The sequence below is a fragment of the Phacochoerus africanus genome, chromosome 6 (assembly GCF_016906955.1).
Source record: "Phacochoerus africanus isolate WHEZ1 chromosome 6, ROS_Pafr_v1, whole genome shotgun sequence".
NCBI lineage: Eukaryota > Metazoa > Chordata > Mammalia > Artiodactyla > Suidae > Phacochoerus > Phacochoerus africanus.
Window position 1 is genome coordinate 90,196,099 of NC_062549.1, and position 17,299 is coordinate 90,213,397.

At 44.8% G+C, this 17,299-nt stretch overlaps 1 protein-coding gene across 6 annotated transcripts in view; it reads left to right on the forward strand.

Annotated features, from left to right (window-relative positions):
• LOC125129451 (SLAM family member 5-like) overlaps positions 1 to 17,081 on the forward strand; it is a 32,702-nt gene extending 15,621 nt beyond the window's left edge. Inside the window, exons 3-9 of one of the 6 annotated variants that reach the window (XR_007135476.1) lie at positions 7,287 to 7,538; positions 7,943 to 8,062; positions 8,997 to 9,029; positions 10,360 to 10,457; positions 11,374 to 11,436; positions 13,887 to 15,845; positions 16,586 to 17,081. Coding sequence is in view for 3 of the 6 variants with exons in the window: in XM_047784148.1 (XP_047640104.1) it covers positions 7,287 to 7,538; positions 7,943 to 8,080; positions 8,997 to 9,029; positions 10,360 to 10,457; positions 11,374 to 11,436; positions 13,887 to 13,949 (647 nt within the window). In the remaining 3 variants the exon portion in view is untranslated. Of the gene's footprint in view, positions 1 to 7,286; positions 7,539 to 7,942; positions 8,136 to 8,996; positions 9,030 to 10,359; positions 10,458 to 11,373; positions 11,437 to 11,481; positions 11,787 to 13,886 lie in introns of those variants that run through there. The other 5 variants (XR_007135477.1, XM_047784148.1, XM_047784149.1 and 2 more) reach the window with 5 other exon arrangements.
• Positions 17,082 to 17,299: the final 218 nt, after the last annotated feature.

Here is a 17,299-nt window from a genome sequence, read left to right on the forward strand (position 1 = left end):
TTATAAAGAGAATGTGGCTTTGCTTGCTTTTAGCTATATACGCTTCTCGTGGGCCTTGTTTTCCCATAAAACTTTCCCATAAAATGTGAATAATCATACTATTTACTTCCCATAGTAATTGCGAGGCTCAAGTAAGACTGTGTATTAAAACCCTTTTAATTTTGATATAATTATAGATGCATAGAAAGATTTAAAGAAATGTATAGAGAGGGTCTGTGTGCATTTCACCCAGCCTCCCCCAATGGTAGCATCTTACGTAACTTTAGCACGATATCAAAAGCAGGAAATCAGTATTGGTACAATGTATAGAACTTAGATTTCACCGGTTATATAGGCACTCATTTATATGTATGCGTGTAGGTCCGTACAACTTATTCACATACATAGCTTCACGTAACCACTGCCATAAGCAAGATACTTAACTATATCTTAATATCACGAGATTCCTTCATCCGTTCACAGTCACTCATTACCACCGCCTTTCCCCTCCCAAACTCCTGGAAGACAGTCATCCATTCTTCATATCTAAAATTACATTATTTCACCTATATCACATACATAGACTCATGCAGTATGCATGCTCTAGGGATTGGCTTTTTTCAACAGCATCATTTTTTTGTTCTCAAAATTATTAAAACATCAATAGGTTATATATTTTTATTGCTAGATAGTATTTCATGGTATAGATGAACTTAGGGAGATTTTAGTTGTTTCTAGTTCGGGGGCTATTACAAATAAGCTGCTCTGAACATTTGTGTATAAGTTTCTGCATGAAATAAGCTTTTGTTTCTTTAAGATAAATGCCCAAGAATGAAATCATTCGGTAAGTCCATTTTTCTTTTTTTAAAATTTTTGTGCTGATAAAATATACATAACAAACCATTAGCACGTTAATCATCTTTAAGTATAAAGTTCAGCGACATTAAGTACATTCACATTGTTGTGCGATTATCACCACTCCTCAACTTCAGAACTTTTTTTTTCCCTTTTAAGTAGATTCTATTTTTTAGAGCAGCTCAAGGTTCATAAAAAAAAAAACAGAGTAGAGAATACGGGAGTTCCCACATGTGCCCTGCCCCCACAACATGCACAAACTCCTCCATCATCTACATCCCCCACCAGAAGGATACATTTATTACAATTGGTAAGGTACACTGGTACCTCATTATCATCCAATGTCCATCGTTGGCATTAGGGTTCGTTCCTGGTGTTTTATATTCTACGGGTAATGACAAATATATGATGACATTTATCCACTATTATAGTATCATTCAGAAGAGTTTCACTGCCCTAAAAATCCCCTGTGTTCTGCTTTTTCATCTGCTGCCCCTCCTCCCACCCCAACTGCTGGCAATCTTTTTATTGCCTCCATAGTTTTGTCTTTTTCATAATGTCCTGGAGCTGGAATCACACAATATGTAACTGTTTCAGGTTGGCTTCCTCCACTTGGTAATATGCATTTAAGTTCTCTTCATGTCTTTTCATGGCTTGAGAGCTCTCTCCAGGACCTTTAAAAGTCATGTTTAGCTTTAAGAGTATTATGTTTACATTCCCACTAAAAAAAAAAAAAAAAAAAGTATGAATAATCCGGTATCTCCATATCCTCACCAGCATTTGATGTTATCACTATTCTTTTGGCCATTCCGAGAACGTGCAGTAATATTTCATTTTGGTTTTAATTTTAATTTCTCCAGTATCTAATGCAAAATATTTTTAAGAGTTAAAATATTAGTACTATTATCATCATTAAAACCGCCACAGTTCACTGGGAGATGTGCATTGTGTGTTATGCAGGGATCTTCAAAATGTGGTCTGTGCACTGGCAACATCGGCAGCACCTGGGAATTTATTGGAAATGCTTATTCTCAGGCCCCCATCCTTACCTTTGGTGGGGAAGCCCAGGGATCTGTGTTCTAACATTCTCTCTGAACCATTCCATTCCTATGTATCCTTAAGTTTGAGAAGTGCTAATCTAGAACTGCCCAGTCCAATATGGTAGGCACTAGCCATGTGTAGCGCTTAAATATTTGAAATATGGTGAGTACAAATTGAGATGTGCTATGGGTGTAAAATATAGGCTATATTTCAAAGTCTCAGCACCAAAAAAGTAACCCATTAATTATTTTTATATTGGTTACAGGTTAAGGTAACATTTTAGATATACTGAGTTAAATAAAATACTTTATTACATCACCTGTTTATTTCCACTTTTTTTTTCTTTCTTTCTTTCTTTTTTTTGTCTTTTTCGAGCTGTACCTGTGGCATATGGAAGTTCCCAGGCTAGGGGTTGAATCGGAGCTGCAGCTGCTGGCCTGCACCACAGCCACAACAACACAGGATCCGAGCTGCATCTGCGACCTACACCACAGCTCACAGCAACACCAGATCCTTAATCCACTGGGCACACATCCTCATGATACTAATTGGGTTGGTTTTCACTGAACCACAGTGGGAACCCCCTATTTTCACTATTTTTAATGTGGCCATTAGAAAATTAAAATCACATAAGTGATTCACGTTTTATTCTGGCAATGATTTCTAGCATGGAGAATATTTGAGCTATGTCTCAAGGTTTTGACCATCCATCTGCCCCACAGCGGAAAAACAGAAAAATGTGACTGTTAGATACAATTCAGATATATAGCTAATCTACTCAAATTCAAGCTCCATAAATGTAGAGACTTGTATATGGAATTTGTCACTATAGACTCAACATGCACCTTTGCAAGTACCTCAGCAAACACTTTTGCAGCACCCACTTTGCCAGGCACATAGTAGGAGCTGCAAGGGTATTTGTTGAATAAAAGAATGAATTAATCATAATCTCAGGGGCCTAATACAGTGCCTAACAATTGTAAATGCTCAATGAATATAGCGTAAATGAATCAGGCTGTATCTGGCTGGAAGGCATACCAAAAGAGCATTAATGTTGGAATTAGAACTCTTGCCAGCTGTGTGACCTTGGACAAGTCATTTACCTTCTCTGGTCCTAAATTTCCTTATCTATAAAATGTAAATTGTTATAGGTGGGGTTAAATGAGATAGTGTTAGTTGAGCTCCTAGTACAGTGCATGTCTTAAAGTAGATGCTCAATAACTAGCAGTCATTATTTTTTTAACCCTAAGGCCCCTTGTAAATTCTAGTTATGAAAGATTTCCTAGATGAAGAAGGCTCTTAATTGGGCATAAGTGACAGAGTCAAAGAACCATAGCCAAGTGTAAACAGTTCAGAAAATATCTGACTCATTCAAGCACTTTGAGAAATTAAAGAGGGCATTCAATTTTACGATGTTTGTTTTCATTCCTTTATATGTTTAGTTGTACCCATTCAATCTTTAAGAGGTGTTATTCCATCTGTAATTAGGGCAAAACTACTGTAAAATCTTAGAGAAAGCCCACACAACAAAATCTGTACTTTGGGGATATTTACCTGAGAAAAGAGAAAGAAGCTGATATTTATAGAACACTACCTATGTATCTAGCATTCTACCACCTAATTTTCTTAAATATATAAAGGTTATGCACATTTAGGCAATATGCACAAACAAAGCAACACATAATACAATGAAATACAATGCTCCCTTCTCAGAGGCAACCACTCTTGCCAGTTTATTCTGTCTCTTCAATAGGAAAGTAAAGTATATATTAGCATAGATAGGTAGACTGATGATTATGATTGATGATAGATAGATAGACAGATAGATAGATAGATAGATAATAGATAGATAGAGGAGTGGTCCTTATATATACCAGCTCATTTAATCCTCACAACCATCTTAGCTGGAGAAAATTGTTGTCCCCATGTCATGACTGAGGGAACTAAAGCTACATGAAGCTGTGTACCTTCTGCACCTTTCCATAGTTACAGTACAGTGGAGCCTGGATTCTGACTGGGTCTCCAATGGCCTCCACACTCTTGGGAAGGTGAAGGCCTGTCAGCCCAACTCTGACCTCTACCCCTCAGCTTTGCATGGGTAACATCTCTGTTGCTGCTGAGAAAAATGAAATGGGAGCCTTCCCTTTATCATTATCCCCCACCATGACACCCACAAAAAAAAAAAAGTCTTTTTAAAAATAAGTGAACAACAAACTGAGACTTAAATATTCTTATAAATCAAGTGTCTGAAGAAACACACAATTTGGTTCGCTTTTCGCTATACGTGTCTGTATCTATCACTGTCGCAGCTAATCAAGGTCTTCACCCCAAACACATCTAGAAGTTTGTTTGCCAAGTCATCACTAATTCTGACCTGGAATGTTTCCGTGTAAGAGACTCTTACGACCCAAATTTCTCATTAGGTTCGAAAATTTTAGAGCCCTTGCTTCCCACGTTCTACTCCCTTGCAGGTACAGACAAAGGGGATACAGATAGAGATATAGATATATTGTCTTAGGGTGGCATATGGAAGTTCCCAGGCTAGGGGTTGAATCAGAGCCGCAGCTGCTGGCCTACACCACAGCCACAGAAACACAGGATCCCAGATGCATCTGAGACCTACACCGCAGTTCATGGCAATGCTGGATCCTTTAACCCACTGAGTAGGGACAGGGATCAAACCTGCATCTTCATGGACTCTAGTCAGGTTTGTTACCACTGGGAACTCCAAGGGTTCCTATATTTACACTGCTGAATTCATCGCCTTTAGAGACTCTGCATTAATTAGAAAGTTAGGTTCCTTCCTTTGATCCCTCCCTCACAGAGCAATAGTGGGAGGAACAAACCATATCGCAGCAGCTTTGCCAAGAGTGAACTAAACTTAACTCGGAAGGTGGTTCTTTTCCTATCTCCTGGTAAAAATCTTTCCTTCTCCAGCTTCAGATCTAGCTATTCCCTCAACTTATATATAATTGTTTTTTGGTAAATTTTACTACCTACAACTTCTATAGTTTACATTTTGATTGCTTTAGTAAAAACATTTTTTAAAGTAAACCTTTAGGGAGTTCCCGTCATGGCGCAGAGGAAACAAATCAGACTAGGAACCATGAGGTTGCAGGTTCCATCCCTGGCTGCGCTCAGTTGATTAAGGATCTGGTGTTGCCGTGAGCTGTGGTGTAGGTCACAGACGCAGCTCAGATCTGGCGTTGCTGTGGCTCTGGTGTAGGCTGGCGGCTACAGCTCTGGTTTGACCCCTAGCCTGGGAACCTCCATATGCCTCAAGTGCGGCCCTAAAAAATTTTTTAAAAATTTTTTAATTTAAAAAAATAAACTTTTAAAGAGGTTTTAACTTTTCACCTTGAGCACGTTAACACAAAACAAGCCAGAAAACTTAAAGAAAAGACACATTCACTAGAAAACAGAGCCCCTCAAAAAGGTTTAAAGATTGTTCATTGCAGTAATATGCTGATAAATGTTCAACTGTTCAACTGGTTTTTTGGGGGTTTTTTGTTTTGTTTTGTTTAACTTTGGCTGCACCCAAAGCACATGGAAGTTCCCGAGTCAGGCACTGAATCCGAGTCACAGTCACCTACACCATAGCTGCAGCAATTCTGGATCCTTTAACCCACTGCACTGGGCTGGGGTTCAGACCCTCACCTCCACCTCGACGCAGGCTGCTGCAGTCGGATTCTTAACCCACTGTACCACAGCAGGAACTCCTCAACTAGTTCTTAATGATGTGTGTGCGCATGTGTACACATTATAAATTTTACTGACATAAAGATGATGTGGCACACAATTGCACAAGTGATAATAAACAATAGTCTTTATTGTAAATTCCATTTGTTCTCACAGAATGAGCCAATTGTTCTGACTGAATGCTTTCACTGGTTTTTGCTGAGCATTTATGTCCCTAGCCAGTGTATGGTTACGACTGATGAATGAACCAACATGAGGAATGGATAAATGCAACCAATGTGAATATTGATTGATATTTTCATTTAAGTTCACTAATAAGAAAAAAGTGATTCAACGAAGATATGTATATTGGAATTTCATTTCTTCATCCATGATGTGAGCAACTCCTTTGCTGAACTGGATAATGATTTTCAAGCACTGGAAGAATATTTCTGATTTTTCTGTGTGCTAGTCCCAATGTAATGGCTACAGACAGGACGCACTGTTTAGTTTAATCTGCTTTAGTACCCTTTCCTCCACTGTTTTCTTTTTTGTTGTTGTTGTTGGTGGTGGTGGTGGTGGTGGTGTTTTCTGGGTTTATTCCTCCTTGTTCCTTGTTCCAAGTAAGCGTAGGCCTATTTCACTCCACATCCATGGCCTGCACACTTTCTTCCACCAGCTCCAGGGTCAGCGGCATCACTGTCTGGGACAAGACAGCTGTGGTCCCAGGGGCAAAGCGATACTGGCTGGATCTGTTGTTCTCTCCTCCCTTAGCTCCAAATGGTCCTCTCTGAGTTTTGACCTCTCCATGCAGTCCAAGCTTTGGCATTGACAGTGGTCTGTTGGAATTGCACTTCTCCACCCTCACTCCACTGGCTCCTCCTTCTGCACTCAGTCGTCACCTCCAAAATGCTTTTCCTGACCTCCTGATTAGGCCAGGGTATCTCTGCGTTTCCTCAGCTCCCCAGCTTCCCACCAATGCACTGCGGAGTGGGGGACAGGTGTCGCTCACCGTCATGTTCGGCTGGAACCAATCTAGCACTGCCAGGGCACATCTTGGCCCGAGCCTAGGGCCACGAAGGGTAGACAGCTGTAGGACCCATGGGGGTGCACACTGTAGAGCTGCCGTCCTGTGAAGTCTACACCGCCCACGATCAGCGACCCGCCCACCATCAGCAACCCGCCCACCATCAGCGACCCGCCCACCATCAGCAACGCGACGCGCCCACGTGGCCGTGGTGCCATTTCCGCAAGTGGGCGCAGTCAGCCAAACAAACCAGGACTCAAGTCCTTCCCCTCCACGTCACGGTCCCTGCACCCGAGCCCCACCCCTTCCCGTGGTCAAGAGCCCCGTGACTGACCTCCTCCACTGTTTTCTTAAGTCTGGAGCAGAAACTAAGCAGTAAATCATGCCCTAGTTTGTTGCATTTGCCAATTTCTCTGGTGTAAATACTCCCACCCTGGCTTATTTTAAGACCCACAGTGTTGGAAAGATTTTGTACATCATTACAAAGGATGTACACAGTAGACAGAAATAACCTCTAGACCACAGACAGTAGTAAAGTGTCCCCCCAAATTAGAAAATGATTAGTTTTGAGTCTCTATTACCATTGTGTTTTAATATACTTTATTTCATTGTAAGTTTTTCACAACATCATGAAGATTTTCCACACGCGGTTACAGGCCAGCTCCAGCTTTAGCTTACCCCTTGTCCATGTATGTTCCCCTCACAGGTCGGCTTGGGAAGCCAAAAATTACTCAGAGTTTAATGACATCTATGAATGGCACCTGTAATGTCACACTGACATGCTCTGTGGAGAAAGAAGAAAAGAATGTGACATACAGTTGGAGTCACCTGGGCAGAGAGGGCAATGTCCTTCAAATCTTCCAGACCCCTGACAACCAACACCTGACTTACACATGTACAGCCTGGAACCCTGTCAGCAACAATTCTGACTCCATCTCTGCCCAGCAGCTCTGTGCAGGTAACCAGCTGTGTCCATCTCTCCCAGAGCCTCAGAAATCACCCTGACCCACTGCAAGGCTTGAATCTGGGCCTTGTTCTCCAGAGGAAGGTGCCTCCCTTATGCCAGGCTTGAACCCGGGGTGGGGGTGGGAGGGCTTCTCCTCCTGAAAGCTCTGGAAAAGAATTCAAAGCCTTCTGGGTAATGCCAGGCATTCCAGGGTGTTCTAAGGCAGCCCCCTGCTCGACTCCCTGATTCGGTTTCTGATCTTGATTTTTAAGAGCAGAAAGCACAATTTCCTTGGTGCATTGGCACACCCCTGGAGGGCACCCAGTATGGATAGTGACCCTGAGTGTGGACAAGCTTGCCCAGCCTCATGGGCCTCTTCCCCGTGAGTCACATTGCATTGCATCTTCCATTTCCAGACATCGCAGTGGGCCTCCAGACTCGCCACCCTGGGCTGCTGAGTGGGCTGGCTGTGCTCTCTCTGTTTATAATCATCATACCTTCAGTGGTTTTGTGTCTTATGTACAAGAGAGGACAAGGTAGGATCTTCTCAGAAGGTAAAAAGTGGAAAGGCACCTTCCTTCTTCCTGGGACTGAAGTCATTTATCCAAGGTGGGTGGGCTGGAAATGTCCTTTGTTTCAGGGAATCAGCCTTCCTAACAGTCCCCACCGCACCACCTCACCATCTCCCAGAGAGATGGCCCTGGGGTCTGTATAATGTTACACTGAATGGTCTTCAAAATCTATTTCTTGGGGATTTCCTCCTGTGGCTCAGCAGGTTAAAGACCTGACGTGTTCTCCCAGATGATGCAGGTTTGATCCCTGGCCCTGTTCAGTGGGTTAAGGATCCAGCGTTGCCCCAAGCTGCGGCATAGGTGGCAGATATGGCTCAAATCCAGTGTTGCCGTGGCTGTGGAATAGGCCTCAGCTGCAGCTCAAATTTCATTCCTACCCTGGCACCTTTCATATGCCGCAGATGCGGCCATACAAAGGAAAAAGGAGGGAAAAAAACAGTGAAATTTGTTACTGGGATCACCAGCGTATGGTGGGTCCAGAACTAGGGTTGAAGTTTAGCCCTAACAAGATGTGCTTCATTGGGTGTGCGTCTTTACCTCTCTGACTCAGTGTTCTCACATGGGAAATGAGGTTTGGACTGGAAGGTCTCCAGGGTCACTTACAATTCCATTGCATGTTGACCTATGGAATGTCATTAAGGGAGATACATGAAATTTGTATTCCATGGTTTTTATTAGATCTTTCTGTATCCCTCTGGATCTTTCTGCAATTGGAACCATTCTCAATTCAGAAAACCTGATCCTGGGCCCCAGAGGATCATTATACTCTCCTCTCCATCCTCACCCTGTATCCACCCAAAGTCTTCCTTTCCCACCAGTTATGGTAACAAGCCTGGGTGGAGAAAGGCTCTCCCTCTGATTCCATGTTTCTGACTCTCCTTTGGGTCTGATTCTTCAGGTTCCTACTTGAAGACCTTCGGTAAGAACCCTGGTAAGTTCTCAGCCACGTGTTTCCCTGGATGACAGTTGGAAGTGATGTGTTCACAGCAGAGTGGTTAAGCCTAAGCTTGTACTTAGCAGACAGTCTGGGGTGAATGTCCCAGCTTGACCACTTATCAATTACCAGTTATTTTATAACTGTAAGTGTCCATTTTCTCAGTTGTAGAATATGTATAAAAATAGGGTGTGCTGCAGGTGCTTCTTAAATGGATTCAGTGGAATTAAAGATATAAAATATTTGGCCCAGTGCCTAGTATGTCATAAGTACTCAGTAAATGTTAGATGCTATGCTTATAATCGATGGACCTGGGCTGGGCACAGAGGAGGCATCCTGGGGAAAGGGAAGTAGCCAGAACCATAGCTCAAGTGGCCTCCTGATGGGGAGAGGTCACATAGCCTGCTCAAGCCATGGGTGACCTGCCAGACTCCTAAAAGAGGCATCTGTCTCCAATCCCTCACAGCCTCTTGGGAAGCAAGAGGGGCTAAGTTTTCATCTGCCAATGATATGAGAGAGAGCACAGGGTCCACCTTACTCACCCAATCTGAGGCAGGGGCTGGGACAGGACTAAAGTCTGAAACATGGGACCGGTGTAATATCACACAGCTCAGACCTGTTATCTGTGCCTATGTCAGTGCCCTGGAATATGAAGGCCCTGAATTCTGGCTCTTTTCAACCTGACCCTGAAATGTTCTATATTAAGAGCAAAGAAAAGCAGTACACTGGGAGCAGTGCCTCTACCAGGCCATGAATTCTTAAAAGTAGAGATTTACCTCTTCTGCCAACTTCTCTGGGACCTCACACAGAGCCTGGCACCTAGAGAGAGCTTAACCAATGTTTGACTGTGTGACTCAATCAAGCAACAGCTGTTTGTGGAGCATCTATGACATGTCTAACATTGAAGTGGTAAAAGAGATGCATGCACCAGAGGAAAGCCAACACAGTGTATAACTATGGAGAATCAATCTAGTTGATAAACTAGACAACTAGCCATGTAAGGCCTAAGCGATGCTAAGGGCCAGAGACCCCAAGTAAGACCCTGGGTGGAAGAGCTACACTGTGTGTCCACACAGGGATTGAGGAGAACTTCTTGATCCTAATGTGGACTCTGGAGCAGAAGAGCATCCCCAGCGAGCTCGGATGAGGCCAGAGCCATCCATCCCTAGAAAAGAGACAGTCAAGGATCCAAGCATCCAGCTCAAGAGAATGAGAGTCATTTAACCTTCGAGGGTTTGATTTCTTCATCTGAAAAAGGGAACATTAGCTCTTCACTAAAAATTCGGCCAACTTTCCCATACTGTGGTTCTGTTTGTTTGTGACACAGATGCTGACTCAAAGAAAACAATATACACATACATCACAGCTTCGAAAGATGCCCAGACAGCAGAGTACAGAATCTACGATGAAATCCCCCAGTCCAAGGTGAGATGACCTTTCCCCTCTCCCAGGTCTTGGGCAGCAGGCCTCTGCCCACTGTTGCTTAGACACCAGCCACAGCCAGAGCCTGGAGGGGCCAGACCAGGAAATGCCATGTCAGAGACATGATGCCATGAGCCTTCTACAAGGACAGAAATGTGTCATCCCATGGCAGCCTTTCGAGGCTGAGGCCCTAAGCTTCCTCACAGGGGCCTGGCTCCGGGTTAGATGATAATCACGACTAAGCATAAAGCACTCTCTGTGGGGGTCCTGCAACAAAGGAACCCCTAATGTGAGGTGTGGGTAGTTATGTGGCCACTGACATGTGAACATGTTGCTGAGGGGGTTCCAAAGGCACAGAATGGAGAGAGGTCCCCTTGCACTTGACCTCTTGATCTGGCTGCAGCAGCAGCTTGCTTTCCTTAGACTGATTCACTCTCTCCTATAGCCTCCCCTCCTGCCTGCCTTTTACCTGCCTGCCCCCCACCCCTAGCCCATCTCCACCCTGAATCAGGCTGCCGCATGGGTATCACCTCCCTCTGTGCCTCCACCAGGCTGCTCTCCTGAAGTCTCCAAGGAGTGAAGGGGAAACTAAGGTCTGCCTGGTCAATCTCACCCTATGCTTGGACTGATGGTCAGCTGGGTCTGTAGAGCCCATGGAAAACTAAAATTCTGACCAAGAGAGACTCAGTCTGAACCACACATACCCCTCCTCTTGGCTCCTGAGGTTTTTGCCCAACTGCTACCCACCTGGCCCCGATCCTCTCCCAAGCTGGATGGAATCAGGGCTGAGGCTGGGAGAGGAAGCCACCTCATGAACCTGGGACCAGGGAGGGATGATGGGCAGGGGCAGAAGTAGGGAGAGGGGCTCTCAAGACTTTGCCTGGGCTTCCTCGCTAAGGGGAACATGGGTGTTTTACAGGTGCTCCCCACCAAGGAGGAGCCAGTGAACACGATTTATTCCATAGTGCAGTACTCTGATAAGGTAAAGCCTTCTGACTTTTTACCCCTGTTGTCCTATCTGTTCCAGCCCTTCTGCTGTACCTTGTCATTCCAACCAGGAGCCAGCTGGTTCCCTTGGGATTCTCTGTTTCTTGGAATTCGTTGCTGGGGGCCTTAGTCTACTTCCACACAGGCACAGAGCCCTGCTCCCAGGTCCATGGCCATCCACAAACTGGTCTTCTTGATGCTGATTCCATCCTTAATATGCAAGAGTCCCAGTGTGGAAACTCCAGCCTCTCTAACATCCAGGGCCATTGCTAGCGCTCACGGTTTGGAAATTGGAAGGCAGACGCCCCCCACCCCTCACCCTGCACAGACACAGGCTCACACCAGGTACACAGATTGGCAAGTAGAACACAGGCTGATTTTTTTTTTTTTTTTTTTTTTTTTTTTTTGCTTTTTAGAGCCACACTTGTAGCATATGGAGCTTCCTGGACTAGGGGTCAAGTTGGAGCTACAGCTGCTGGCCTACACCACAGCCGCAGCAACACAGGATCTGAGCCAAGTCTGCAAACTACACCACAGCTCACGGCAATGCCGGATCTTTAGCCCACGGAGTAAGTTCAGAGATCAAACTGAAATCTTCATGGATACTACTCAGGCTTGTTACTGCTGAGCCACAAGGGGAACTTCCACAGGCTGAATTTCACTTCCCATTTGTTCCCTCACGGTAGGGAGGGAACATCTGCAGTGCTCCAGTGACACAGTTCCCTGTGCCTTTTGTTCTTCTCTCACATATGCAGAGAGGGAAGGGAAATACTGACCTTTGACAGGAATTTCAGTTTGGGGAATCTGGTGAGGGGTTGTCACTGCCTGAGGGTCCTCATTTCTGCTACCGTCAGGACAGGTGAACCCAACACTTTGTAAGTCAGTGTTCCCGTTTAATCATTGAGCTGATAGGCAAGAAGCTAATCATGAAAGATAGGTTTGAACCCAGAAGCCTCGGGGAAAGAAACAAAAATGATAACAAATAATGGGAGTAAATGGGATATTGAAATGCAAAGGAATCCATGGATATCAATGAACAGTCGATTGTTTTTGGAGGGGTTTGTTTTTGTTTTTGTTTTTGTTTTTCTTTTAGGGCGGCACCTACAGCATATGGAGGTTCCTAGGCAAGGGGTCTAATCAGAGCTAGAGCTGCCGGCCTACCCCACAGCCACAGCAACATGGGATCTGAGCCGGGTCTGTGACCTACACCACAGCTCACTGCAACGCCAGATCCTTAACCCACTGAGCAAGGGCAGGGATTGAACCGGCAACCTCATGGTTCCTGGTCAGATTCGTCTCCACTGCTCCATGACGGGAACTCTATGAAGAGCCAATTCTGTGAGGCATCTACAAGTTGGAGGAGTAGGAAGGTTGTAAAGGAACACAATGCACAGGTCAGTTTAAATGTAAAGCTAAGCCAAGTGTCCTGGAGAACAAGAGAGAAGGACCCTGTCTTCCTCAGTGATCAGGAGATGGAAGGAGGGAGGAGGAAAAGAAGGAGGCAAGTGAGGAAAGAAGGGGAGGAAAGCGGAAGAAGAAGCAGGAAGTGAGGAGCCAGGATCTGAAGGAGAGCAGGAGGCAACAGAAAAGGAGATACAACTGTAAAGGACTGGATTTGAAGGTTGAGTCAGGGAGTCCTGGATGGGGACATCTCAAAGTAGATCCTCTGGACAAGTTGAGTCACAGTTTTTAATTTGGTTAGTATATGATTTAAAACCTAAGACTCCAAGTTCCTGTTGTGGCGCAGCGGAAATGAATCCGACTAGTAACCACGAGGTCCCAGTAGGTTCGATCCCTGGCCTCACTCAGTGGGTTAAGGATCTGGCATTGCCATGAGCTATGGTATAGGTTGCAGATGCAGCTAGGATCCTGTGTGGCTGTGGCTGTGGCGTAGGCTGCTCACTGTAGCTCTGATTCGACCCCTAGCCTGGGAACCTCCATATGCCATGGGTGCGGCTCTAAAAAGCAAAGCATAAATAAATAAATAAATAAAACCTAAGACCCCTCCAGCCAGTGGGAGGGCTGTCTGCAGTACTCTAAGTAACCAAAGCACATGACACTAGTGAGGTGACTCACCACTATGCATGGGCCACAGAGCTGTTACTAGGGTACCAAAAGAACAGAGACTCAGCTGGGATCAAAGAAGGCGGGTGGCATGAGCCTGGATATTGCCTCCAGCCTATAGTCAAAATCAGTGCAAAGACCCCATTCCCTCCTGTTGCTTTCTCCTGGGCTAAGAGGTTGATCGCCCAAGGGCTTCCAAATGGAACAGAGGTGAGGGAGTCAGCAAAGGGCAAGACCCCGCTGCCCTAGATTACCCAGCACCAGGAAGATCTGAGGCATCCCCTTGTGTCATCGGCATAACTCTCCTGGGTGCCTTGTGGGCCTGGAATTCCCTGGTAGCACCTTTCATTTTAACATGGCCTCCTTCTCCCTTTTGTGCAGACAGAGAAAAGCACACAGGACAGCAAACCTTCTGGGACTTCAAGCCACGAAATTGTGATCTAGGCTTCCAGGCAGCATTCTCCCCTTGGAAACTAAGCTATGACCAGAGGTACCGGTAGATGGCCCAGACCCAGAGGTTCTCTGCCCACATCTTCCCTGGAGATCGCAAATCACCAGATCTCAACACATAAGCAAAGAAGGAGACACTCTGTGGTTGGGCCTAGCTTGTGCCTAGATAGAAAAATGAACATGTGCTCTTTCTGAAATGACTCTTTTCCAGATGAACGACAAGGCAGGTCCCTTGGCATTTCCTAATCTTCTTCAAATCACAGCACATGGAGAAAAAATAGTAGTATTTTTCTGGCACTATTGGGTATATAATCAAGGCGGCTCATATCTGGAGACTGTGTATGGCTGGAGTCTGCATATGACTGGAAGTGATGACTCTTCCCAGCAAACCCGTGTATGGAAGACCAAGGCTTTGCATGCCTTATTATGCCATGGATCCTCTGCTCACACTCAATATATGTGAGGAGCCCTGGTGCATGTCCTCCCCCAGTCTACACAGCACTTCAGGCAAATGCAGCCCCTCACCCGAGCACCTGGCTTGGTATGTAGAGTGTGGACTGCATTTCAGCCTCTATTTGTTCCTTTGCCTGGAAACTTTTGTGCAGAGTACAACTGGCCAAACCAGCCCAAACACACATGATCATGTGGCGTGGCAGGTCATCACGTTGTGGCTCTCAGCGGTGTAGACATACTCTCCAAAGGGATGTTAGAAATGCTCTTTCTATAGGGACTAGACCACTGGGGCATTTTCTCCAGGCTGCACTTCAGAAACCTCGTAAGATTTTTTTTTTTCTGGCCAAGATTTCCTTCTATATCCTTCTGCATTGATTAATTTTATATGTCACCTTAACTGTGCCATGGGGTCCCTGGGTATTTGGTTAAATGTTATTCGTGTGAGTGTGAGGGTGCTTCTGGATGAGATTAATATTTAAAATTGGTAGACTGAGGAAAGCAGATTAATCCTCCCCTCCAATGTGGGTGGGCATCATCATATCAATTGAAAACCTGAATGGAACAAAAAGGCAGAGTGAGGAAGAATTCACTCTGTCTGCTTGACTGTCTTTGAGCTGGGACATCAGTCTTCTATTGCCTTTGGACTTGGACTTGGACTTTGACTGGAAAGTACCATCAGCTCTCCTGGTTCTCAGGCCTTTGGACTCAGGCCAGAACTACATTATCACCTCTCCAGCTTGCTGACTACCAATCTTGAGATTTCTCAATCTCCATAACCACATGAATCAGTGGTTTTATAGCTATATCCTCTTGGCTCCCGTTTCTAGCAGAACGAGGCTAATGCACTTTCTAAACAGCCTTATCAAGAAGAAGAAGCCAGGATTGCCCTTTGTGGCCCAGTGGAAAGGAATCTGACTAGTATCCATGAGGATGTGGGTTCAATCCCTGGCCTCAATCAGTGGGTTAAGGATCCAGCGTTGTCGTGAGCTGTGGTGTCAGTTGCAGACACGGCTTAGATCCCACATTACTATGGCTGTGTGCTGTGGCCCGCAGCTGTAGCTCTGGTTTGACCCCTAGGCTGGGAACTTCCATATGCCTCGAATGTGGCCCTAAAAAGCAAAAAAAAAAAAAAAAAGGAAGAAGAAGAAGCAGTCATACCCCCAATCTCCAAAAAGAATTGCTCAGCTACATTTCTAGCACTTTTGGGGAACCCAACTATCAAAATAAGAGACCTTGAAGGAAGCAGTCATTCTCCAGAGGTAATCTGAGAGATGATGGAATAGAGATAAACCTGGGTTCCCCCCAGTTCCTAAACTTCAGACCAGAGAGTCATGAAGTTTAAGCTAAGGTTAGTGACCTCCACTCCTCCTGCCAGCACTATGACCTCCACTTCTCCTGCCAGCACTATGATCTCCTGTGACTGAGCGGAATATTCAAGTAAGCCTTTGAAAAACCATTTCCCTTATGTGTTGGCAAACATAACCAGCTAAATCCTAAACCCCATGAACAATCCCAGGCTAGACAGCAGAAATAAACTGCATTTAGGAAGAAAGAAAGTGTTAGTAGCAGTCAATGGGTCCATAGAACCGTTTAGCCCCAATTATCATTAGCACTGTTTTGGAGGTTGCAAGGTCTCCAAACTATAAGATAATCATGTCTGCCCTGGTCTAACTACAGCATAGACACTACAGCTAAATCCTAAACTACAGGCTGCAAGGAGTGGCATGAGCTAGCATAGCCAGAGAACACCTTATGAAGGCAGTGTAGCTGAAGCTGGCCCTTAAAGGGTGGGTGGGATTCAGCAGAGAATGAAGACAGAGGGCATCCAAGTGAGGAAAGCATGAAAGAAAGGACTGGATCTGTGTGGTGTATTTTGGGCATCTCCCCCAGATACACCGTGCATGTTCACTCTCACTTGCCTATGCGTGGCATAGTGCTCAGCTAGAATGTGTGCCCCTATCCCCTGTCCATTTACACATCCTTCAATAGCCAGCTCAAATATCACCTCCTCTATGAAGCTTTCCTTGTTATCACTAGTCAAATTAATTGTGTCTCTTTTTGCACTCCTTATCCCATCCCTTTGGTCCTTCTATCACTAAAATGTATTTCATTCTTCCTTATGGAATACAGTAGATATAGGAACAATAATTATTTGTTTCCCTCTATGTTGTCCCAAGGTCCATGACATCATGATCATTAAAAAGTGATCATGAGAGGTAATATAGTTTTAATGCATCTCCACATCTACCACCAGCCCACATGGAACCTTGTATCCTGCTTGTAAGCTATGAATGCTATTGAATAGAGTTGAAAATGACCAGCCAACTCAAAAGGAAAGTACATACTGCACAAATTGATGGATAGAAGCCAATCGATAAGCATAGCAGAAGCAAATTTTGGTAGGCTTTAAATATCAGAATGCAAACATCAGAAGACTCTGTTGTCTGTTCCCAGTACAAATGCATCTTGGAGGGAGAAGACTTTCAGAATCAGAAAGACCAACTACTATGTCAACTGACGCAATGATCCAAGTGTGGGGAGGTGAAAGGCAGTCACCCTACGGAAGAACATGAAGGAAGAAATAAATAGACTTGGTCCTAAAGGACAAAAATATTCCAAAGTCACACGGAATAGGCTGAGCTTCTCCTGAAATAAAAGTACTCCTCATCTTTACACGAGTTAAGGAAATCACTCCTGAACATTTTCATTCTGTAAACTACTGCCCCTGACTCTCCCTCATGTACTTACTCAGTCTAGTTCTTAGTATCCTAATGCCCCAGTGGATAGTGGGAGAAGGGAAAGGAGAAAGGAAGGAAGGGAGGGAGGGAGGGACCAAAGGCTAGAGTTCCTTAGGTCTTCCAGGAGAACAAACCAGGGATGGAATTCCAGGA